The sequence below is a fragment of the Myodes glareolus genome, chromosome 1 (assembly GCF_982192425.1).
Source record: "Myodes glareolus chromosome 1, mMyoGla1.1, whole genome shotgun sequence".
Classification (NCBI taxonomy): Eukaryota; Metazoa; Chordata; class Mammalia; order Rodentia; family Cricetidae; genus Myodes; species Myodes glareolus.
In genome coordinates, this window is record NC_142026.1 from 63,985,320 (window position 1) to 64,008,617 (window position 23,298).

The window sequence follows — 23,298 nt, forward strand, 5'->3', positions numbered from 1 at the left end:
TGCTGTCCTCTGAGTAGGTGGGACTTGCAGGCTACATACAGCTGAGGACTGCCGCAGGTGCGGCCTAGCCTGCGGGGTGTGGTGAGGGGGGCCTGCTTAGGAGGCAGGGGCCAATCCAGTCAAGGGCTCAGGCTGTGGCATGTGCGGACAGGGCCAGTGGATGACGGGCTAGGACTGGACTGCGCCCAGGGGCCTCTGGTGACAGGTCCAGGCCTCTCCTTGCCCTTGCCCGGCCCCTGGCCTCACCCACACCAAGAACCCAAGAACCGGGAGCACGGCTTTCTGTGCCAGTCCTCCAGTGCCCAGGGCACTCACCCCCACTCCAAACCGGTCTGTCCAGCCAGCCACACTATGGAGGGGGAGCCTCCCACCTCAGACACCCCAAGAAAGCCAGAGTCAAGGCACAGGAATAAATACAAGATGATTTATTCACATAATGGGAAGGATGAAGAGATGACAGAACTACTCAGACCATTTCTGGATGGTTCTGCCACAGGTGCTTGTCCAGTGTGGCTCGGAGGCCAAATGGCACACAGCAGTGTGGGCACTCATAGCGGGGACTGCCAGGTCCCAGACCATGCATGCGGCGGTGGCGGTTGAGCTTGCTACTTTGGGCGCAGGCGTAAGGACACTGGTCACAGGCATAGGGCCGTTCACCAGTGTGTGAGCGCCGGTGTACTGTCAGGTTACTGCTGTTGGCAAAGTACTTCCCGCAGAACTCACAGCTGCTCCCAGGTCCGCGGCTCTTGCCTGTCGACTTGGGGGTCTTCTTGGGTGTTGGCTTCTCACTCTTTATAGGGTCAGTCCTTTGTACTTTGGCAGTGGCTCCCCAGTCCATAGCATCTGGGCCTGCTTGAGCCCCACTGCCAGGGGCCCCAGGTTCCTGTATTCCTGCTGTGGCTGCAGCTCCAGCCTTCTCCACCTCCTGGTGTGGGAGTGTGCTGGCTGGAGCAGCTGCATGGTCAGCTGGTTCTGGAGGGGCTGTTGGGGAGACCCCCCTGTTGGTAGCAGGGGTGCAGGGACTCCCAGGTGTCAGCTGTCGGTGGGTCTTCTTGTGCCTGTTGAGCTTGCTGCTCTGAGCACAGGTGTAGGGACACTGGTCACAGGCGTAGGGTCTTTCACCAGTGTGGGAACGCATATGGACCTTGAGGTTGCTGAAAGAGCTGAGGGTCTTCTTGCACACCAAGCAAGTGGGGCTCCGCCGGGCCGCACTACTCACTGTGGGGGGCTTGTCCTCAACTGATCCTACCACTGCCACCGCCGACACGGCTGCAGCTACCTCAGCCAGGCCCAGCAGTGGGGACTCTGGGGTATCAGATTCTGTCTGGTAGATGGATAGCCCATGATCCCACTGGGCATGGCATAGCAGCTTCCAAGCTCCAGTGAACTGTCTGCCACATCGCAGACAGCTCAGAGCCTTCATCTCCTTGGATTCTAGAAAGGGGAAGAGGGGGCAGGAAGTCAGTGCTGGTAGAATGATTAGCAGTACCAACCAGGCCAGCATCTTCCTTCACTGAGAAAGAGACACAGATGCTGCTCTCTGGAAACTTCCTCAACTGTGAAGAGGGCTTTCTGTTTCATAGTAAGGGGAGGTAAGCGAGACACTGGAAAATTAGGGACAGGAGCTCCAAAAGCAGATCTGCTGAAACCTCAGAGCTGGGGCCTGACACAGACAGCTGCCTACTCCGGGGAGGTGGGCTAGCCTCTGCTTTCCAAATATGAAATTTCCCTAGTACACAACCACAGGACACTTCCTAGAGCCACTCAAGAACCAGACCCTGGATAGGAGCCTTGATGGTACCATACCAGACCAAAGTCAAGCAGAAACCTGTTAAACTGAAGACCGTCCTTAGCTGCATAATCCTGGACAAGACCTATCCTATCCTCTCAAGCCTCAGTTTCCCAAGTTGCTGGAGCATAGAAATCTGAGGGGCCCCTTCCAGGATTATAACTTCAGATAGGGAACAGCTGAGAGTCCTGGTCCCTATCTATAAGCCCTCAAACATAAGATGAGCCACAGATACCAAAAGATCCACAGCTGAGCCAGGGTGGTGGCACACACCTTTACTCCCAGCATTGGGAAGGCAGAGGCAGGCAGATCTCTAAGTTGGAACCCAACTTGGCCTACTTAAGTTTCAGGTCTGCCAGGGCTATTTAGAGACCGTGTCTCAAACAAGAGCACCTACAACTATCCAGGCCTCTAATACTAGTAATACCAGCTGTCTAGGTGAAGGCGAGACCCTGTCTAAAAGGCTAAACTCTCCACACACCAAGTGCCCACTACTCAGTGCTGGGGTCCTGCTCTAGTAAGTCCACTTTAGCTCCTCCCTCAACTAAAGCTGATTGGATTACAGACCTCCCTGGCCCATCCCTAAATATTATTCTAGTTTCCAAGTTCCAGCCGGGCACAGCAGGAGCTGGGGCTGGAAATTCAAGTTCGGATCGGATCAAGTACCTAAATCTTGCGACCACTCACGACAAAGTATCACACATAGTTTGAATTCCTCTTTCATATATACGACTCTGGAGTATCCAGCGCTCCGACTAGGGGTTTCCCAGCTCTTAGCTGGGAGATCCCAGCTACGGAACACGCCAGAAGCCCCCTACCCTGCCTCTGAACTGTCTTGATTAGAAGGACCGAAACACAGCAGGGGTGCGGGCCTCCAACTCTCTCCCAGAGGCCACTGTCCCCACCTCCTCCAGGTCCCTCTACTGCCAACCCTGGTCCAGCCACCTGGCCAGTTATTTCTGTCCGTGGGGAAGGAGAAGTGAAACTAAATGGAGGGTGTATGGCAAAACCCCGGGCCGGTCTTCTGGGGCTGGCCACACCTTGTGGGTGGCCTTCCTCCGCTGCCCAGCCCCCGCTCTACCTCTAGTCCCTGCCCTAGGACAGACAAGCCCAGGCCACGCCTAGGTTCTACCCTAAGGGGAGCAAGGAGAAAGGGGAAGTAATGCTCGGTGCCCCATCTGTCCACCTTAGCCCCCTCTCCGCAGGGCAGGAAGCCCAACCCTGGATCAGAGGGGGCATTGCACTGAAATTACCTGAAATGGGGCCGACGCCCTGGAGGAGCTGACAGCCCAGTTTTTTGTGGTCCATGAAAGCGATGATGGCCTCCAGTGGGAAGGTCTGCAGGCAGCGGCCGCAGGTCAACAGATCTGGGTGCTTGTCGGTCCAGGGCTGGCGGTCTACAGGGAGGAAGCGGGTGGTGAGCGGTGGGGTGGGGCCCGGCTAGGGGTGAGAGCACCAAGGTGGAGAGGGAGGGGAAACCCGGAGGTCAAAAGCGAAGGCTGGGGAGGCCAGGCCGTCCGGGGCCATCCCAAGGAGAGAGGTACCCACCGGAGGGTTCCGGTGCATGCAGGGGCGAGGGCTGGGGACGCCAGGCGGGTCCCGAGGCAGAGAGGTACCCACCCGAGGGTCTCGATACACGCAGGGGCGAGGGCTAGGGACACCAGGCGAGTCCCGGGGCAGAGAGACACCCACCGGACGGTCCCGATGCGCACAGGGAGGAGGACTGGGGACTCACCGGAAGGTTCAGGGCTCAGCGGTATCCACGGGGCCCACGGACTGCGCGCGCCGAGGGGCAGCGGGGCAGTGCCGAAACGACGCTCGGTACCGAGGGGCCCCGGCATGGACGCGTCCTTCGGGGCCAAGGGCCCCGCATCGCGCTCTGGCTTCACATCAATGACGAGCTCTGGTGTCTCCATGTCGTCTTGGTCGGGTTTGGGGTCTACACGGCGCGGCACGTAGCCGGCCTTGCGGCGGGACATGGAGTAAAGGCGCAGGTTCAGAGAACCCGCTGGGCCGCCGGACGCTCAGGTGAGTGGCCTGCGGAGACCCGCGCCGAACTTTTTACACGTGCTGATCCTGCGGTGGCTCCGCCCATTGGGGCGGGGCCTTGCAAGGCCAGTCACGGCGGCCAAACCCGACCTTCCCGGCCCTGCCCGCTGCCCCGGGGTGAGTGAGCATACTATCCGCCCCCCCTCCGCGGGAGTCGATTTCACTCCAGTGGAAAGAGCTGTTTCCAAAACCACCACAGCGCTTGTGATACCTGAGATTCGGGATGTCTCGCCTCATACCCCAAACGAGAAATGGTGAACACCTCTTAGCAGATGAGAAGAAAATTCGCTCTTTAAACATTCATCTTCCATTCTTTTCAATTTTTTTTTTTTTGCCTTTTTCTCTAAGACAGCCCTTGAGTAGCCCAAGCTGACCCCAAACTGGATAAGTAACAAGTAACGGATGATGCCTTAGAGTTTTTGATCTTGCCCCAGCCTCGCCAGCGTCGGTTTTACAGGAATACATCACTACACCTATTTTATGCGGTGCTGGCCATCGAACCCAGAATGTGCATTCTAGGTCACTGGGCTACATCTCCAGACTTTGGAACCCCATTTCTGAGCACCTACAGTAACAGAAGTGAAGAAACCGTGCCATAATCTTACGATGTGGAGATGGGGGTGTGGGTCTTTTGGTAATTCAAGCTACCCACTGAGGATCACAAATTCAAAGCCAGCTGGGATTATTTCATAGTATATGGAATGCTGTATGTTTGGACAAGTGCTGTGGGAAAAAAAATCAAGCTGGGCAAGGGGGCAGGGTTGCACCCAAAAAAGGGATTCGGCTTCCTACTCTGTACCAGGAATGAGAACGCAGGGCAGTATGGAGACCTTGGAAAGCAGAGGTAGCCATTGCAAACTCAACATATGCAGTGTGGAAGCAGAATCAGCAGTTTAAAATCAGTGTCCGTCAACTACATGGGGAGTTTGAAACTCTGACCAAAAAAAAAAGCTGGTTTTGGTGGTGGTACACTGTGTAATCTCAAGTGCTTCACTCGGAGTTAGAGGCAGGAGGATTGACCAAGAGTTCCTGACCAGACTGGTCTACATAATGAGCCCCAGGCCAACTGGGATACTACTTGGGGAGATCTTGTCTCCGATCAATCTGAAGATCTGAGGTTTGTGAGGGAGCTGAGAGCCAAGAGCCTGAGCATTCAGGACTAAAGGAGAGGGAACACACCCGGAAAGGTCTTTTGGTAACTTTGAGGTTTGTTGCTTCTCCTGGTACCAGGGGCTGCGAGGATTTGAGTCAAACGAAGAAGCAGTAATCATCCACCTCTGCTTTCTTTGTAACCCCAGGCTACCATTAAAACTAAAGAAATGGCCAGCAGTCCTCTGCCTTTCTCTTGGGCCCCTGAAATTTCTCTCAGATAAGAATTTTTTTTTCCTTTTTTTTTCCTTTTTTTCGAGACAGGGTTTCTCTGTAGCTTTGGAGCCTGTCCTGAAATTTGCCCTGTAGACCAGGCTGACCTCAGACTCACAGAAATCTGCCTGCCTCTGCCTCCCAAGTGCTGGGATTAAAGGCGTGAGCCACTGCTACCCGGCAAACAAGAATTTTTTTCTGCTGCACTGTTGGAAGTGGCAGGACACGCTGCCCCACTCTCAATCACATATGAGGTTTTCTTTTCTTCCTGGCACACCACAGGTCACCACAGAACTGCTTGTTTACTGTCCTCCCCCACACACCTATTACAAACTCCCCTAGGTTAAGGCCAGTAGTGCCTGCCCCAGGTGTCCTGAGGCTGAACTCTGAAGTCCCTCACATTGTTATTCAGGCATGGACTCAATTGTCCTCCTGCAGGCCCAGGACCTCCCTGGGCAGTTTATCTAAAGTAGCCACACCCTGCTGAAGGCCTTGCAAATTACTCCTGATGACCTCCATCTGTTCCTAATTCCTTCTCAATCTCAGTTTCCTAAGAGAATTAGACGTTGTAGGGCCTGGAGAGTCACCAAAGGTGACTTTATTTTATTTATTTATGTACTTGTTTACTTATTTTTGAGGCAGGGTTTCTCTGTGTAGCTTTGGAGCCTGGCCTCGAACTCACAGAAATCACCTGCCTCTGCCTCTGCCTCTGCCTCCCCAAATGCTGTGATTAAAGGCTTGTGCCATAATTATTAAATCAATTTATTTATTATTCTATATTCAAAATGTATCTATGTGTTTTCTCTCTCGTGTGTTTGTATACGCTACAGCATGCAAGTGGGGAGTCAAAGGACAATTTTCAGGTGTCCAGTCCCTTTCCTTCCTATGTGGGCTCAAGTCCTTAGGTTTGGCAGCAAGCTCATTAATATTAATCCACTGAGCTATCTTGCCAGTTCTTCCTTTTTTTTTTTTTTTGAGAGGTGTGAAGGTTAGGGTTTTTTTTGTTTTTGTTTTTGTTTTTGAGACAGGGTCTCTCTATGTAGCCCTGGCTGTCCTAGGACCAAGCTGGCCTAGAACTCAGAGATCCGCCTGCCTCTGCCTCTTGAGTGCTGGGATTAAAGGCGTGCACCACCACCACCACCTGGTTGATGGTGCACACCTTTAATTTCAGCACTCAGGAGGCAGAGACAGGCAGATCTCTGTGAGTTCCAGGCCAGCCTGTTCTACAGTTTGAGTTTCAGGACAGGTTCCAAAGCTACAGATAAACCCTGTTTCAAAAAACAAAAACAAACAAACAAACAAAAATCCAAAAAGGTGTGCACCATCACATCTGGTATTTCTCTTCCTTCCCTCCCTCTTTCTTTCTTTCTTTCTTTCTTTCTTTCTTTCCTTCTTCTTTCCTTCCTTCCTTCCTTCCTTTCTCTTTTTTCTTTTCTTCCTTCCCCCACTCCTGTTTCTTCTTTCTTTCCCTCCCTTCCTTTCTTCATTTCCTTTCTCCCAGGCTGGCTCCAAATTCACACCGATTCTCCCTCTGCAGATGCCCCATTTGATCACTGAATGTTAAGCCTTTCTTAACTTGTTAAGATTATTCCTATTGTCCTTATTGTCTCCTTTGTGAAGGATGTAAGGGACTAGAACCCAGGGCCTTGCAATTGCTAGCCCCGTGCCCTATCACAGAGGTATATGCCCAGTCTCATATCCTTCTCCCTTTGTCTGTTCTAACAGGTCCATGCTCTGTAGCACAGGCTAGCCTTCAACCAGAGATCCTCTTGCTTCAGCTTCACCAAGCATCAGGTACAATTTAGATTTTTTTTTTCTTCCTCTTATGCTAAGGATGGAACCCAGGGTCTTGTCATGCTAAGTAAGCCAAACCAAATCTTGCCCCAGTCCCTCTGAAAGATCTTGGTTTATTTTTACTTTTTTTTTTTTGAGAAAGGGTTTCCTGGAACTTGCTTTGTAGACCAGGCTGGCCTCAGACTCACAGAGATCCACCTGCCTCTGCCTCCAAGTGCTGGGATTAAAGGCGTGAGCCACCACTGCCCAACAATTTTGGTTTGTTTATTTGTTCACTTTTAGCCTCTTTTACTTCCCCAATTCAAAAGCGAATGCAGGTTCTGAGAGAGCAAGATTGGGGTGACCAGTTCCTAAGGAGAGCTTCTATTCTTTAATTACTTTTTCTCAGTGACATAGGACTCTCTGATTCTGCTTCAGAAATCTTTCATCTTGGCCTCCCTGGTAACTAAGACAGGCAGGCACCCCAGTACCCGGCTTCTACTTTCTTGCTTTAATCACCAGCTATGTGAGGAGGGAGCACTCTTTCCAGGGATATCTGCAGAGCACCTGTGTGCCAGGCAGTAATGGGAATGCCACCGTCCTCCCCTACCTCAGCAGAACTCTGGGAATAAAATCAATTCTACCAGGACTGAGATCAGTGAGGTTTCCCATTCTCCCCTGCAGGACCTCGTTTTTTCTCACTTTGTAAATTAGGGTTGCAGGAAGGGCTAAAGGACAAGATGAATGACCTCTGTCCATCCAAGAGGCAGCACACTGTAAACCCTCTTCAGGGTCTGTGAAGGCTGAGAGAATAATAGGGTTCCTCCTGAAGGGGAGTGGAGGGACAGGAGTACTTCCCAAGTGGCTGAGAAAAAATCTAGTCTCTGAGCCTTGGCATGTACTTATTTATATTTATTTATTTAATGGTTTCTCTGTGTAACAGTCCTGGCTGCCTCTGCCTCCCAAGTGCTGGGATTAAAGAGACCATGGCGGCAGAGCCTTGGCTTTTTTCTTTTTGCCTCCTGAGCTTGCTGCCATCTCCTTCTTTTCTTTCCTCCTTTTGTCTTTCTTCTTCCTTTTTCCCTTTTTTTTCATTCATTCATTCATTTTTGCGCAGGCTGATCCTGAACTTTTGAAATCTTCTGCTTCTGGCTCCCAAGTGCTGAGATTACAGGCACGAGGCACTACTCGTTTCTCCTTTCTTCCTTTTCTTTTTCTTTTTTTAAAATTTTTATTTATTTATTTTTTATTTAACTTTATTTTATGTGCATTGGTGTGAAGGTGTCAGATCCTTCCTTACTTTTCTTTTTTTTTCAACCTTTTTCAGACAAGGCCTTAACTCGGTAGCCCAGGCTGACAGATCTTAACAATCCTCCTGCCTCATCTCCCGAGAGCGCTGGGGATTCCAAGCCTGGGAACCACCATGGCCAACTTTTTGAGCTTCAGTTTCGTGCTCCCTAAAGTGGGCATCTTAGATGTCCCTAACTCGCAGGCTGGCAGAGCCCAGCCGTGGCCCGGCGCCCCACAAGTGGCCGACCAACACGTGGGGGAAGCGGCGGCGCTGGCGGAACTCAAGCGCGTGGGACTCGGTGCCCACCCGGACCCGTCGGCGACTGCGCTGGCGGAACCCAGGCGGTCCGGGCTGAGTGCCTGCCGGGACCTGTGCGGTGGCGGCGGCGTGGGCGGAAGTGCGGCGCCTTCAGCCACTACCTGGGTGAGTACGCAATGGCCTTGAGCCTGTCAGCCGCCTGCGGTGCAGCTGCCCAGAGGAGGTGACCTGAAGGGGGACTGTGCTCGGACGCCGGGCGGGGTGGGAGGTGGCTACCCTGGGGCTGAGGACACGCTTAGAATTAGAAAGGGAGGACAGTCGGCGGCTGGAGGGAATTATTTAAAGGAACTGACCTGCCCACCGGCGCCTGGGAGAGAACAAATCCGCCCTCCGGCTGCTTATTCTCTGAAATGGCCCAGTTTATCGAATTTGCTGGGCGGCGGGAGTGGACAGTTATCTCCTGGTGTGCGTGAACATATAAGTACGTGCCTCCTAGCCTGGAAGCTCAGCCAATTACTATCCTGATAACGCTAGGTGGACCTAATGCCTGCCGCCAAGCTGACCTATTCCTCTTTAACTAACTTTCTTTTCTTTTCTTTCTTTTCTTTCTTTCTTTAGATAGGAGGCAGAACAGTAGCCCCTGAATTTTTCATCCCGTCTTCACCTGCCAAGTGCTGGGATTACAGGCCTGCTCTGCCACAATTTATGCTAAACTATTGATGGAACTCGTTTAATGCTTGCTGCACAAGTCCTCTACCACTTGAGCTATACTTCCACCCTTCCCCGTCCCCACTCCCTGTCCCCTTCCCACGTAATTCAGGCTGCTTGTAGAACTCTCCACTAGCAAAGGCTGGCCTTGTTCGGAGGTGTTCCCGGTCTCCATTGCTCAAGTTCTGGGGTTATAGGTGTTGGCCACTACGCCTAGCTCTGCTCGCCTTGAGGCCCCAAGGAAAGACCTGTGAACTGCTACCTCTTCACTGACCAAAGTCATGGGACGGAATAGCCAGACAGTGGGATGGATGGGTTTAGATTTTAACCTCTGGGCAGGAAATCCAGGATCTCTGGATCAAGAACTCTGAGGTCAGGCCAACAGGGAAGATGGGTAATTTTAGGTGTCTTTACTAGACACTAGAGCATAATCTTCCTTACTTCTCTCAATTCTTTTTCATTGTCTTTTTTTCCCTTTTTGTTTTTTCGAGACAGGGTTTCTCTGTGTAACAGTCCTGACTGTTCTCGAATTCACAGAAATCCCTACTTTTGCCTCCCAAGTGCTGGGATCAAACGTGCCGTAATCAAAGGTGTGCACCACCACCTGGTTGTTGCTGTTTCGTTTTTCTTTTTTTTTCTCTCTCTAAGAGTGGAACGTGGTAGGGGTTCCAATTCTTTTGTGTGTTTGACACAGGGTATCTTGTAACCCAAGTTGATCTACAAATTGTTTTATAGACCTTGAACTTTTCATCTTCACAAGAGTTTGGTGTTTATATGGTAATGGGGATGGAATTCAAGGCCTCCTGTATATTAGGCAAGCACTGGGCCCAATTGAGCAATATTCGTAGCTTTTTAAAAAACTGTTTCATATACATTGGTGTTTTTGCCTTCATGTGTGTCTGTGTGATGGTGCCAGACCTCTGGTACTGGAGTTACAGACAGTTGTGGGTTGCCATGTGGGTGCTAGGAATTGAACTCAGGTCCTCTGGAAGAACAGCCAGTGCTCTCTACCTCCCACCCCCCACCCCCGAGACAGGGTTTCTCTGTGTATCCCTGGCTGTCCTGGAAACCACTCTGTAGACCAGACTGGCCTGGGACTCACAGACAGTTCTGCCTGCCTCTGCCTCCAAGTCCCGGGACTAAAGTTGTGCACCACTACTACTGGGCAATATTCTTAGCTCTTAAGTCAGTTTTTGTTTCTTTTTCTTTCATTCTTTTTTTTTTTTTTTTTTGGTTATTTCAAGACAGGGTTTTTCTGTAGCTTTGGAGCCTGTCCTGGAACTAGCTCTTGTAGACCAGGCTGGCCTCGAACTCACAGAGATCTGCCTGCCTCCAGTTTTTGTTTCTTAAGTCAAGTCCCACCTTGTGTCCAGAATATTCAGGGCCCAGGCTGTTAACAGAACTGGCTGAGGAGAAAATGCTTGCTCTAGCAGTCTTTCTCTGACCTCTGACAGTCTGGACCTAGCAAAGGGACAGCTAGCCTTGTTCCTGTAGCAAGGTGGCTCATTGCGCGTAAAAGCACTCACCACCAAGCTGACAGCTCTCATGTGGTCCTCTCCCTGGGACTCACGCAGTGGAGTGACTCCTGCGACCTCTCCTCTGACCTTACCTTCACTTCACGTGTGTACCGTGACACACCCACAAAACCCAAGACACTGCAAACACTAAAAAAAAAATTTGACAATCTCTTTAAGCCCAGCCTGCCTTCATATATTATTGCAGTGTGTAACTATTCCTCTGAGTGAGGCTAGACTGGAGAGGCGGTATCTCAGAGAGGCTGGGACTCTTCTTAATGACTTATCCCCAGAATCATAGAAAGCTGTAATAGAGGTAGACAGGAAAAGACGGGGATGCAGTGTAGTTAGTAGAGAGCTTGCCTCTCACGCAGGAAACCTTGACTACCATTCCTAGCATGCATGCCATAAACTGAATGTGGTAAAGCATAAAGCAAGCCTGTAATCCTGGCTCATGGAGGTCAAGGCAGTAGGGTCAGAAGTTCAAGGTTATCCTGGGCTACAGGAAGACCAGTGTGGCTAACGACCCTCTCTCACAAAGAAAAACAAGGCAAAAAAAAAAAAAAAAAGAAAAAAAGGCAAAAGAGCCCCATCTGGTGTCACAAACCTGCTGAGCACCTAAGAGGCAGGCAGGGTGCCTGTATTTTCAGGGTCAGTCTGAGCTCTTAGCAAGGATACTGTCTCCAAAACCATCTAACAACAGACAAAATTCCCTACCTGGGGTGGGGGTTGGCACAAGTTTTAAACAGTAGAGCTATGGTGTAGAGGTGAAACATGAGTCTGTTTTCTATTGGAGCTGTGTGGCCTTAACCCCTTCTATGTTTTTCCTTAGCCAGGGCCATGCAGACCCCGATGCCCATTCCTATGCCAGTGCCAGTGCTCCGCCTCCCTCGGGGCCCCGATGGCTTTAGCCGAGGCTTTGTCCCTGATGGACGCAGGACCCTCCCGAGGCCAAAAGTTCCAGAAGTCGGAGGAGAAGGTCGTATTCAAGACCCTCAAGACCCCCCAGAATTGCAGGAACAGCGGGCCAGAGCTGCTCTCCGAGAGCGCTACCTCCGCAGCCTCCTAGCCATGGTGGGGCACCCTGTGAGCTTCACGCTGCATGAAGGTGTGCATGTGACCGCTCAGTTTGGAGCCACAGACCTGGATGTAGCCAACTTCTACGTGTCCCAGCTGCAGACTCCCATAGGCGTGCAGGCAGAAGCCCTGCTTCGATGTAGTGACATCATTTCCTATTCCTTCAAGCTGTGAAGATGGGTGTCTCCCTTGTAGGCTTTGCCACAGTAGCCCAGGTCTCCAGCTGTTCCTGGGCCTCAGAGCTCTTCACACCTTCCCAGACTTCCAGATCAAGCTCCAGGGAACTCTAGCTTCACTCCAAACAAGACACCCGGTGCTGCGCTGATAATCCCAGCTCTCTAGAGGCTGTAATGGGAAGATTGGAAATTCAAGGCCAGTTCATGCTGCATTGGGAGAAGACTACATACATTCTAATCTCATTTATTAAAAGTACCATTCTACCTCAGAACACTGAACTTTACAGCCATAGGGCCCCAAGGCTAGTCCCTAAGGCCAGGGTGGGTGTGGGAGGTGGGCAGGCACTAAAGAGCTCTGAAGCTGCTTCTCCATCTCCCCTCCTGCCAAAGAAACCATCGTCCAAGGAACTCTGGCTCTTGTTTCTTTCTTTCTCTATTTTATTTTTGTTTTTTAGTGACAGGGTTTCTCGGTAACAGCCCTTCCTGTCCTGGAACTCACTCTGTAGATCAGGCTGGCCTTCAACTCAGAGATCTGTCTGCCTCTGAGTGCTGAGATTAAAGGCATGAGCCACACTGCCTGGCTCTTGTTTCTTTTTGAAATTTTAGTTTTGAAATTTTAGTATATGTGTGTGGGTGTTATGCTTACATGGATGTCTGTGTATCTCATGCATGCAATGCCGGCCGAGGCCAGAAGAGGGGCCCAGTTCAGTGGAGCTGGAGTTAGAGACAGTTGAGAGCCACTGTCTGGAACCTCTGTGATAGCAGCCAGTGCTTTTAACTGCTGAACTATCTTCCCACCCCACCCCCAGTCTTTTTTAAGACTGGATCTGGCTCTGTAGTCCAGGCTGGCTTGTAATTCGCAATCCTCCTGTCTCCTCCCAAGTGCTGAGATTTTGAGTCAGGCTACCTTGATTTTCTGTTTATCCTTTAGTTGTGTCCTGTGAAGGAGAATCCCATATTTAACATTTTTTTGTTTTAAAATTTTAAAATTTAGATGTTATGTCTGTGTTTCGTGAGTATAGGTGAGTATAGAGGTCAGATGAGGGTGTCTAGTCAGCAGGAGCTGCTAGACATGGGTGCTGAGGACAGGATTCAGCTTCTCTGGAACAGCGTAGCAAGTGCTCTTAACTGCTGAGCTGTTTTTCCTGGAGTAGTATTTAAAAGTTAGTAGGAGGTAGAGGCAGGTAGATCTCTGTGAATTCGAGGCCAGATTGAGTTCATCTACAGATTGAGTTGTAGGACAGCCAGAGCTGTTACCCAGAAAAACCCTATCTCACCCCCTCCCATGTAGTAACAGCAGCAGTTGCTGCCAAAAAACAACAAAAGGTAAGGTAAAACCTGTGGGGCTCAGCCATGATGGTGAGAGATCCAGCTGAAAGCAGATGCACTGCTCCTGGTCTCCCTAAATGGTCGACGTTCTCTGAACAAGAGATTGGCAAGGGTGGCTCTTTACCACGAAGAAGCCTTCCCTTTCCTCCCAAGGTTGTGCCTCTCGGGCTCCTGGCCCAGGGCGATGTGGTCTGCTGCAGTAAGCAGCAGTTTTTGGTTTCCCACAGCAGGGGACAGCAGTGGTGGTGGTGTTCACACGCTTCTGCGTGACAAGTGTTGCACATTCGCCAGTTAGCACCCTTACTCAGTGTGCTCCAGCCTGCTGGTGAGGCAGTCTGTGTTGCCCGTTTCAGTCTCTTGTCACTAGAAATCTTTCAGTAGATGGTATTCAAAAGCAGTCCCTATCTGGGCATATGGGCATGCCCGCAAACCCAGCACTTGGGATGGGGAGGGGTGTAGAAGTAAGAGGAGCCGGAGTTAAGGACAGTCTTTCCTTCATAGCGAGTCTGAGGATAACCTGGGTTAGGTGAGAACCTCGCAACAAATAAAACCCAGTTTATGCCTTTTAGTTTAAGTTCAAGTAAATGAAGAATACATTAATTGTAGGGGCTTTTGGTACTTCTCAGTCTCCAAAATGCAGGCACCCACAACTGAACAGGAAAGCAGTTATCTTTAGCGGCAGCCTCAGCCTCTATCCCTTATTCACAGCGCCGCTTCCTGTCAGTGCCTGCTTAGCTCCCTAGTAGTCTTGGCAATGCCGTGTTCGCTCCTCCCTGGATCCCCTTCTTTGGTTTTAGTCTCATGAGCCCGGGCTGGGAAGGCGGAGCGAAAGTACTGAGACAAATCCTGAGCTTTGGTATCATTCCTTGGAGGCGTGGCTTCGGCTTGCTCAGGTTTGGGTCTGCTGACTTACCTCTTCAGAATGTCTTCCAATTTTGTTTTGTTTTAATCAGGTTCATGAATACCCCCACAGACGCGTGTTTTCATATTGTGATTTACATGTGCTACAAGTCTGACGAGACAGTGAAATTAAAGTCTGCAAATGGAAAGCAAGGGGACAGAGATCTTATCCGTCAGCTTCTGTCACTTGTGCGTGCTCATCTTGTAGTACGCAGCTTTTATGGCCTTTGAATGCCCCCAGTCCTTTACCCAGCTCCCAGCATTGGCAGCTGCGCCAGGGTCTCACTCTCGAGCGCCTGCTGATCTGGCCTCGAGCTCTCAACCTCCTGCTTCAGCCTCTCCAAAACTAGGATTACAGGCTGGCCGCTACCATGCCCAGAAGGTAGTTGGGTTTTTTTAAAATCAATGTTTCTGGTTCTTAATTTATATTTTCAAATTTTCTTTATTTCTTACGGTCGTGCGTGTGAAGATCAGAGGACAATTTGGTGGAGGCGGTTCTTTCCTTCCACATTTACGTGGGTTTTGGGTATCGAACTCAGATGGCATTAACAACTGACAGTCCTTTTGCAGGCCCCGGTGATACAATTTCTATCGAATTAATTCCCGAATTACTAGGGCTCCTGGACGAATGTCCGGGAGCCTGAGTATTGACAGGTTGAAGGGGGGGGGTGTCTGAGACTCGCGCATGCGCGCTGCTCCGGGAGACGGCGTCCACCTGGCCCCGCCCCTGGTGTTCTGCAGTTCTGCCTCTGCAGATTCGTTGCTCACGTTTCTCTTTCCCGTGGATCCTACTGCTCTTTGTTTCTATCGTCGTGTCTCTCTCTTAAAGATCCTTTCAGAATAAAAGCTTGAGTCTGTGTTGTGCTTTTCTCGGTACGCAGCGGTCGCCTCGGACTGTAACGAAAGTGTGGCTGCGGACGAGCAGGTACCCGCGGAGCTAGGCAGAGGCGCGTTGGGGCTCCCGGCGGCGGCGGCGACGACGACGACGACGACTACGACAGGAGCGGACGGAGGCGGCGCCTGAGGCAGCGGCGAAGCCCATGCCCCGGAACGGCGGGCGGACCCGGAGAGACGAGTCCGGGGCCCGGGGCATGTCCCCGGGGCCCCCGTGAGGAGGAGGCGGCGGCGATGGAAATCCCGCCGCAGGAGGCTCCGCCCGGGCCGGGCGCGGACGCCGACGCGGACGCCGAAGCTGAGGAGGCCTCAGCCGAAGCCGGGTCTCCTAGCACGGCCTCGCCCCCGGCCGATGGGCGACTCAAGGCTGCAGCCAAGCGCGTCACGTTTCCGTCGGACGAGGACATCGTGTCCGGAGCGGTGGAGCCCAAAGACCCTTGGAGACACGGTAGCTACGGCGAGGGTCGCTTGCGGGGACGAACCGAGGGGCGGGTGGGACCGCGACAGCGCTGACCGGCACGGAGGTGGCGCACGGAGACAGCGGTGTCTAGGTTAGAGCTGGTGACGGGGCAGGCTTGGAGGGAGAGTTGGGAAGATGCACGGGACTGGGTTCTCAAACCCTGACCATCTGGGACTTTGGGAGGCTAGCAGCCAGCCTTTGAGTTCAGAGTACATCCAGGGATAGATGGAGAGAGCCGGTCCACAGAACTGGGGAAAAGGTAAGTGTCTCTGGGTCCACGGGGTGACGAGAGTGAAGCTGCTGGTCTGCAAACCTCGAGCGAGGCAAAGGGTGGCTCTGGCCATTGCTGTCTTGGCACTGGACTGCGTCGAGAAGTAAACCCTCGAACTGGGAAAAGCGGGTCAGAGGCAGTAGGCAGGAAAGCGTAGGACGTGGTGTCCAGTTTGCGGGTGGCGAGGAATTCCACAGCAAAGTTCAGTAGCAGAAGAACGTGGAGCGCGCCTTTTTGGCAGGGTATTTCTGGGGAAGAACTTAGAGATTTTACCCACTCGGGCTTCTCTGGTCAACAGAAGGTGAAAGCCAGGTAACTTGTTTTTTGGGAGATAGGAAGATCTGTAGGTCTGGGTCTCTTGAAAATTGTTAGTGGGGGTGGTGGAACCGAAGGGGCACTTCATGGGGTGCATTAGCTTCAGTGGCCACGGCAGATGAAAGGTTGCTGGGGAGATGGACACAGGTGGACCCCATTTCTGTGTTGAAAAATTCTGTTTTGCAGGGGTAGAGCCAGTGAACTGAGGGCACCCACTGGTCGTGTTCTTTAGAAGGCAATCTGTCTGTCCGGGAACAGACAGATACTAATGCCAGGCTGTGGGCAGCAGAGTGGGCAGCTGGTGGCTTTGATGTGTGTGGGGGTGGGGAACTGGACTGCAGGAAATGGTACACTGGGCGCCCTCCATAAACGCCAGTTTGACTAGTAATCATCAAAGTTATTTTAGCCTCGGCCTGGGGAGCCAGCCAGGGCCCGGGTGGTCTGTTTTGGGTTCTGAACTTCTGGGAATCGGTTCGGAGGACCGAGAGAGTCAGCTGGGTCCTGGCAGCAGCCTGGTGTCCAGTGTGGAGAGATCAGAGCAGGAAGGGGAGAGGTGGAGCAGTGTGGCCATGTCTGCAGCTGTGAACCCAGAGAAGTCTGAGGCTGGAGGGTGGTGCCTTTTAGGAGGGTTTGGGCTGCCTGGTGAAACCCTGTTTCACTATAAGAAAGCAAAAGGAAAAAGAAAGGAAGGAAAGACAGCTGGATTGAATTTTGTCTTCCCATTTACTCACTGCAACTGCAGAGAGTTTTAGCTCCCGTGAGTGGCTGGAGTAATGGTCCAGGTTTACTGGAGACTAAGTGAAGTTACACATGAACAAGTGCCTGGTGAGATTGAGCCCTCCTAAATCTGTGATAATTGCCAAGGCAGTCTTGGGGCCTGGAGAGAGGTTGCTCTTTTAATGGGGCCAAAATGGACTGTATCTAGGTGTTCCAGGATGAAGGTTCAGATGGCTTGGAGGTGAGGACACTTAGAGAGTTGGGCATACTTCTGGGCAAAGTTTCCGACCCATAGTTTTCCTGAAAAGGCAAAGCCTTTCATTACTTTTTGAATTAAATTTAAATTTTTTGAGACTGTCTTATAGCACAGGATCACTTTCAACTTCGACGCCCCCTCCCCTGCCTCCATATCCTGAGTGATGGGATTACAGGTCTGTGCTAACACTTATTTTATGCAGGGCTAGGGATGGAGCCCAGGGCTTTCTTAGTGCTAGGCAAACACTACCATAGAGCCACACTTGTAGTCTCTCTATGGTTTTTTTGTTTGTTTGTTTGTTTGTTTGCTTGTTTTGTTTTTGAGGTGGGATAGAATTTGGTAGTCCAGACTGGCCTTAAATGCATAACAGTCCACCTGCATCGGTCTCTGTCTCCAAGCTCTAGGATGACAGACACAACCCGCCATGCCCTGCCAAGGTTTGTTGGTTGTGAAAGCTGTTTTATCCCCTTCCTTTGTTTGTCTCTGAATGGAGATGCTAATTTTTTAGTTGTAACCATTAAACAGCTCTTGTAAATACCTGTCCCTTAAAGCAGCTAATTGGATTGCTACTGGTAAGGGTGACAGGTACAGGTGATGATGAGTCCCAGGCCAGGAGGCTGCCATTTCCCCCAGCCTTTCAGAGTGACAGTAGGAACTACTCAGGTCTCACTTTTGGAGGAGAGGGTAGAGAGACAGCCATGACTGCTGGCTGGGAATAAGCTTGAAGACTTGGCGTCCATAGGGGAAGGAATGTGAAGGAAAGTTTGGACAGAGCGATTTTCAGAGCCATCAGCCACCAGGTGCCCAGGGGTACAGCAGAGTTGTCCGTTGCCTGGAAAGTATGGGGAATGGGAAGCTCAATTGGCTCAGAAAGGTAGTGAGAGCCCAGTTGAGAGATAGGGGTGTCTGAGGGAGTGGTCTGACCTGGATCGGGGCAGCAGATAGTGAGTTACAGTTGGTCTCTGAGCCCTGTATAACATGGGCGTATATAATTTATGACCTCAGACAGTTCCCGAGTGACAGTCATTGGAATGTCTGAGTTGAGGGACTGAGTTGTCTCAAATCCACTCTTCACAGGGAGACATATGGAAGAACTGACTGGGCCTGGGAGTGTTGGGAAGTAAAGGGAGCCTGGGGCAGGGGAGCAGCTCTGAAGGAGTTTGCCAGCACCAGCTCCCATTTAGCCTAATTCGAGGGGTGGGAGCGGGATGTGTGTATGTTAGCTGGAGTAGGATAGGGTGCCTGGGGCTCTAGGTGCCTGTCTAAGGGTCAGAGCCCCTCAAGCATTGCAGGGACCTGGAGTTGGGGGCCCCTTAATGTGAGGTGATCCAAGGACCTAGCTGTTTCCTTGTCAAACCAGGGCCATTGGTGACCTATTATCTGTTTTCTCCTTGGTGCTCCCAAAAGGAATGGGAACTGATTCTGGCCTTTTAGTCCCACTTTCCTGGGCCCCACCTGGAGCCTAGTAGCAGTGTGACCAGCCTGAGAGGGAGGCATGTGGGACCCTGGCAGAGCATGCTTGTGTGCTGTGCCTGCTCTATGACTTCCTCTCTAAAGCAGGGCCCGTGGACTTTGCCCCGAAGTTGGCTGGGATGTCTGGGAGGATGGGATGACCATGACTTGGGAGCTGGAGCCAGATGTGGGGGTGGGAAGTGAGACTTGGCGAATAGGGAGGTGGTGGAAGTCGTGAGCAGAAGAGGCATGTTGGCATGTGGGTACTGGGAGAGGGAGGGAGCTAGCCAAGTCTCCTCTGAAGAGAGGCAACCCTTGGTTCCTAGCTCTTCCCAGGAATGAGTAGCCTTTCTAGACCAAATCACAAGCAAGGCCTCAGCAGCCACTGCTGGATTCTGGGCTTTGCAGGCTTGTGAGAGGGACTTGTGATCTAAACACATGATGCCGTTCCCCACCCTGCAGTTCTGACAGTGGCATCTGGCCAACTTTCGCTCAGTCCTGGTGCTGCCCAGTAGGAGAACTTCTAGTGAAGTTCCATGTGACCATCCCTAGCCACCTGGGCTCTAGGGGAGAGGCTGGTGAAGGCCATGGCCGTGCTGAGAACAGCCATACTGTTTGTTCTCTCTGCCCTTTACTCCTGGAACTGGTTTGGCAGGTAGAAGCCTTGTGACAATGGCACTTGGGGAGTAGGGCAGGGAGGGCCATGGGGCCATGGGCTCCATCTCTGTGTGTAGAGTACTGCTGTGGAACCCAGGGCCACAGCACAGGAGCCACGATCTACACTGCTACTCTTGCTCCCTCCTTGCCCTGCCCACAGTGTGCCTTTCAGCACTTCACTTCCTCCACTGCTTGCCAGCCCCTCCACCGCACTGTCCTTCAGGCTTACTCCTCATGATCAATGCCCCTACTTTGGGGTAGGTCTTGGTCTCCGGGTCCAGCCTTGTCAATGGGCAAGTTACCCAGTCTCTGAGTAAGTTCAATCGAGAGTATGAGGGACACTTAACACAAGGGGCTGTCGGGTTGTCAGGTCCCAGAGCAGGACCGTTGCTGGCCTGTGCTTGAGCCTGCTGAGGACTTTGGGTCAGTCGCTGCTCCCATCACATGCTTTGTGATGCCACTTTCTGACCTGTGGGCCCAGGTGCGCCCAGCTTCTCAGACTTTCAGTTCTTTTTTTATTTGTTTTGTTTTGTTTTCCAAGACAGACTTTCTCTGTATAACAACCCAGACTAGTCTGGAGCTCACAGAGATCCGCCTGCTTCTACCTCTAGGGATTAAAGGTGTGCACTGCTACAGCCCAGCCCTAACCTCAGTTCTTGATTCGTATTCCTGTGCTGCCTCACTTTAAAAGTGAAGCATGTCATTGCTGATTGCAGTCTGGTTCTAAGTACAAATGTGGGAGGTCATGAGGGTTTTAGATCTGCCCTGTGGTGGCACTTGGGAGGAAGCTCTGGAGCAGTTAATCCAGTTTGTGCCAGGACAGAGCTCTTCCTCCAAGGTGCCAGGCAGGTATTGGCAATACTCCTTAACCCCACTGAAGCACTCAGAGCTGGCACTGGGCACAGTCCCTGAACAGATAGTGCCTCCAGGGCATTGCTCCAAAAGGATTAAGATCTGGAAGCCACAGGCCTGGGCTGGACCTGCTGCATGCTTCAGGGGCTTGGTTTTGCACAACAGACCTTCTTTCCAGGTTGTTCTGACCTCCGGTTTGGCTCTCCTGTGCTCATGCCTTTCTGAGCAAACTGCAGGCTAGCAGGGTAACCTTGGTTGGCCTGCAAGTGCACAGCAAGGTGAGCGCTGACATGTCTAACACAGGTGACCACAAGAATTCAGGTGATGGCAACAACCTTCTGCAGTAGAGCATGGGGCTAGGGCTGCAGTGTCTGCTTTCTGGGTGACTTCAGTGCTCACAGGTCCCTGCTCTCCATGACCGGGTGCCCACCATGTGCTAACTATTTAAGTCACACAACTACCCCAGTGGATAGGCATGTGGCCATGAGGACTAGAGCACTGAGAAGTGGAGTGACTTACCTGTCTTCGTCACACAGTTGCCAAGAAGGGGCTGCTCTGGGACACAGACCCACGAGACCAGCTACTAGAGCCTGTATTTGTGGCCCTTGTACTGTCTGCAGGACCAAAGGCAAGTGCATTTAGGCCAGCAGTCAGTGTCACTTCATCTAAGCCAGAGGTGACAGTCGTGGCCTTGCAGGGCTGTAGCCAGAATAAGAAATAGTAAAGGGCCTTGACTTTTGGCACTCAAGGGAAACTGCCTCCTGGATGACTTCAAAGTCCCTAGAGGGTTGAGCTACTACTCTGCCTCTGGTAGTGACTTGTCCCCACCCTTGGCCCTTAGGACACACTTTTATAGTGCTGATGCATATTCTTATTGCACGAGTGACTCAGTGGCAGTCACCCCTACTTGGTCCATTCAAGTGCTACATGCTAGGGAGAAGATGACGGGAGATCACAGTGAACAGTAGATGCTTAGGCTGGGTGCTGAGGCCTGGAGTGGGGGGATGGGATGGGATGGGACAGGACTGGGACATCTACTAAGAAGTCCTCGGAGTCAGCTTGGTATGGAACAGCTGCAGGTGTGTGGGGACTAATGACACAGTCAGCCAGGCAGACATGCACAAGGGCAGGAAAACTGGGACGCCATAGGTGAGGCTGAGCAAGGCTCCGGAAACACCTTAGTAGATGGGGGCTGTAGGGGTTGGTTTGTTTTGGGGTATGTGTGTGTTTATATATGTAAATTATTATTGTTTTTTGTTTTGTTTGAGACAGGGTTTCTCAGTGTAAGCCTGGCTGTCCTGGAACTCGCTTTGTAGGCCAAGCTGGCCTCAAACTCATACTACCTCTGTCTCCCAAGAGCTGGGATTAAAGGTATGTGCCACCATATCCAGCCAGTTTTGACTGGCTGGCCTGCAACTCTATGTATATCAGGCATGCATCAAGATTCATAGATCCACCTGCCTCTGTCTTTTCAGTGCTGGGGTTTAGCGGGTGCAGTGCTGCACCTGCCCTCTGTGTTTGAGGCATGCTCTTACACGGTAGCCCAGGTCAAGCTGAGGCTCACTGTGAACCTTCTGCTTCATCCTTCAGCGCTGTGTGCAGGAGCCACTATGCCTGGGATTTTGTGTTTCTTATTGAACCCAGGGCCTCTTGAATGCTAGGAATGTACTCCTCCTCTTCCAGGTCATCTCCTCAGGCAACAATAATTGACTCTGATCTGAGCCATTGCTGGTGATTTGTTATATCTGTGTGGTGAATAGTGCATGTCCACCCCCCACCCCCCACCCCCACATCCAAGATCCCTGTGACTCTCCCGTCTCATCCATTCCCTCATTTTTGACCTCCAGTACAGCCCACTGAAGCCTGGGGGGGGGGTGTTCTTTGCTTTAGGATATACCACCCTCTGATCTCTTCAAGTAACTCCACAGTCTCCTCAGGTATCTTAGAATCCTGTGTAATAGTGCTATCTTGTCACTCGTTAAATCCAGAAATTATTTTTTTTTCTTTTTTTTGTTTTTCAAGACAGGGTTTCTCTGTGCAACAACTCTGGCTATTCTGGAACTTGTTTTGTAGACCAGGATGGCCTCGAACTCACAGAGATCTGCCTTCCTCTGCCTCTCAGTACAAGTGTTAGGGTTAAAGGCATGGGGCACTACTGCTTAGCCAGAAAAGTTCTAGCTCAAGGGTCTCTGGTAAGAAAATATGGAGCTTGAGGGGGCCTCCTTTTGCATCTTTTTTTTTAATGTTTATTTATTATGTATACAGTGATCTGTCTACATGTATGCCTGCAGGCCAGAAGAGGGTAGATGGTTGTAAATCACCATGTGGTTGCTGGGGACGGAACTCGGGACCTCTGGAAGAGCAGCCAGTGCTCTTAACTGCTGAGCCATCTCTCCAGCCCCTCCTTTTGCATCTTAAGAGTGTCTGTAGCAGCAGAGGTAGCATGGGACCCAATGGCCATCAGTCTGTTGTGGTCATGGCATGTGTGTGCTTCTTCCCTCAGGAGCTGATTTGTTTGTGGGCTGAGGATGACATTGATATGTACTAAAACAAGCAAGCATGCTGTAGGGACTAAGTGTGGCTCTGGTGCCGAAAGTGAAGTGACAGTCTTTGCCACCTTCTCTTGCTATAAGGAAGGCAGGTGACTGGTCAGGTGCAGTCTGCCTGAGGGTGACATCAGCTCCTCCAAACATAGGCTGCATGACCTTGGACAGATACTCTTGTACCTCTGTTTCCCTGGGTGGCAGATAGTTTTGGAGGTTTTCCTTTTATTTATTTATTTATTTATTTATTTATTTATTGTTTGCTTGTTTGTTTTTTTCAAGACCAGGTTTCTCTGTTTAATAGTCCTGGCTGTCCTGGAACTCACTTTGTAGACCAGACTGGCCTCGAATTCAGAGATCTGCCTGCCTCTGCCTCCCAAGTGCTGGGATTAAAGGCGAGTCTTGGAATTTTCTGTCAAATTGTTTTGACTTTGGGAAGGGGAAGTATGCAGCTGGACACAGCCCACCTGTGCTGTGGGTGCCCTCTGTGAGGTAGCTCACCGTGCCTTTAGATGCTACTGTAGGTTCAGGTCTGTCCTCTGAGGGCTGCGTCTGCATAGGCGGTGGGTGTGGGTGTGCAGAGCCCCTGGTTCCAGGAAGGAGCTCGAGGCTGAGTGCCAGAGCCCTTAGATGTACAGGACTTGGCTGTGTCCCC

The 23,298-nt window shown here is 51.5% G+C and overlaps 3 protein-coding genes across 10 annotated transcripts in view; 2 read left to right on the forward strand and 1 right to left on the reverse strand.

The window, feature by feature from the left end:
- Positions 1 to 410: 410 nt before the first annotated feature.
- Znf296 (zinc finger protein 296) lies at positions 411 to 3,874 on the reverse strand. The gene is made up of 3 exons (XM_048433327.3): positions 3,525 to 3,874; positions 3,043 to 3,186; positions 411 to 1,434 (listed from the first exon to the last, which is right to left on the reverse strand). The coding sequence occupies exons 1-3, from the start codon at positions 3,766 to 3,768 to the stop codon at positions 467 to 469; spliced, it is 1,356 nt and encodes a 451-aa protein (XP_048289284.1). The 5' UTR covers positions 3,769 to 3,874; the 3' UTR covers positions 411 to 466.
- A 4,675-nt stretch (positions 3,875 to 8,549) lies between these two features.
- On the forward strand, positions 8,550 to 12,405 carry Gemin7 (gem nuclear organelle associated protein 7). 7 transcript variants are annotated; one of them, XM_085693551.2, is made up of 4 exons: positions 8,601 to 8,687; positions 9,141 to 9,602; positions 9,726 to 9,820; positions 11,577 to 12,405. In XM_085693551.2, the coding sequence occupies exon 4, from the start codon at positions 11,585 to 11,587 to the stop codon at positions 11,993 to 11,995; it is 411 nt and encodes a 136-aa protein (XP_085549677.1). In that variant the 5' UTR covers positions 8,601 to 8,687; positions 9,141 to 9,602; positions 9,726 to 9,820; positions 11,577 to 11,584; the 3' UTR covers positions 11,996 to 12,405. The 7 variants fall into 7 exon arrangements, with proteins under 7 accessions (XP_048289285.1, XP_085549677.1, XP_085549678.1 ...); XM_085693552.2 differs by lacking the exon at positions 9,726 to 9,820; XM_085693542.2 differs by lacking the exons at positions 8,601 to 8,687; positions 9,141 to 9,602 and adding an exon at positions 8,721 to 8,745.
- Positions 12,406 to 14,992: 2,587 nt separating this feature from the next.
- The window catches only part of Ppp1r37 (protein phosphatase 1 regulatory subunit 37), a 36,685-nt gene continuing 28,379 nt past the window's right edge, over positions 14,993 to 23,298 (forward strand). Inside the window, exon 1 of one of the 2 annotated variants that reach the window (XM_048433332.3) lies at positions 14,993 to 15,568. In XM_048433332.3, the coding sequence (XP_048289289.1) occupies positions 15,355 to 15,568 (214 nt within the window). In that variant the 5' untranslated portion in view covers positions 14,993 to 15,354. Of the gene's footprint in view, positions 15,569 to 15,790; positions 15,840 to 23,298 lie in introns of those variants that run through there. The other variant, XM_085693507.1, reaches the window with a different exon arrangement.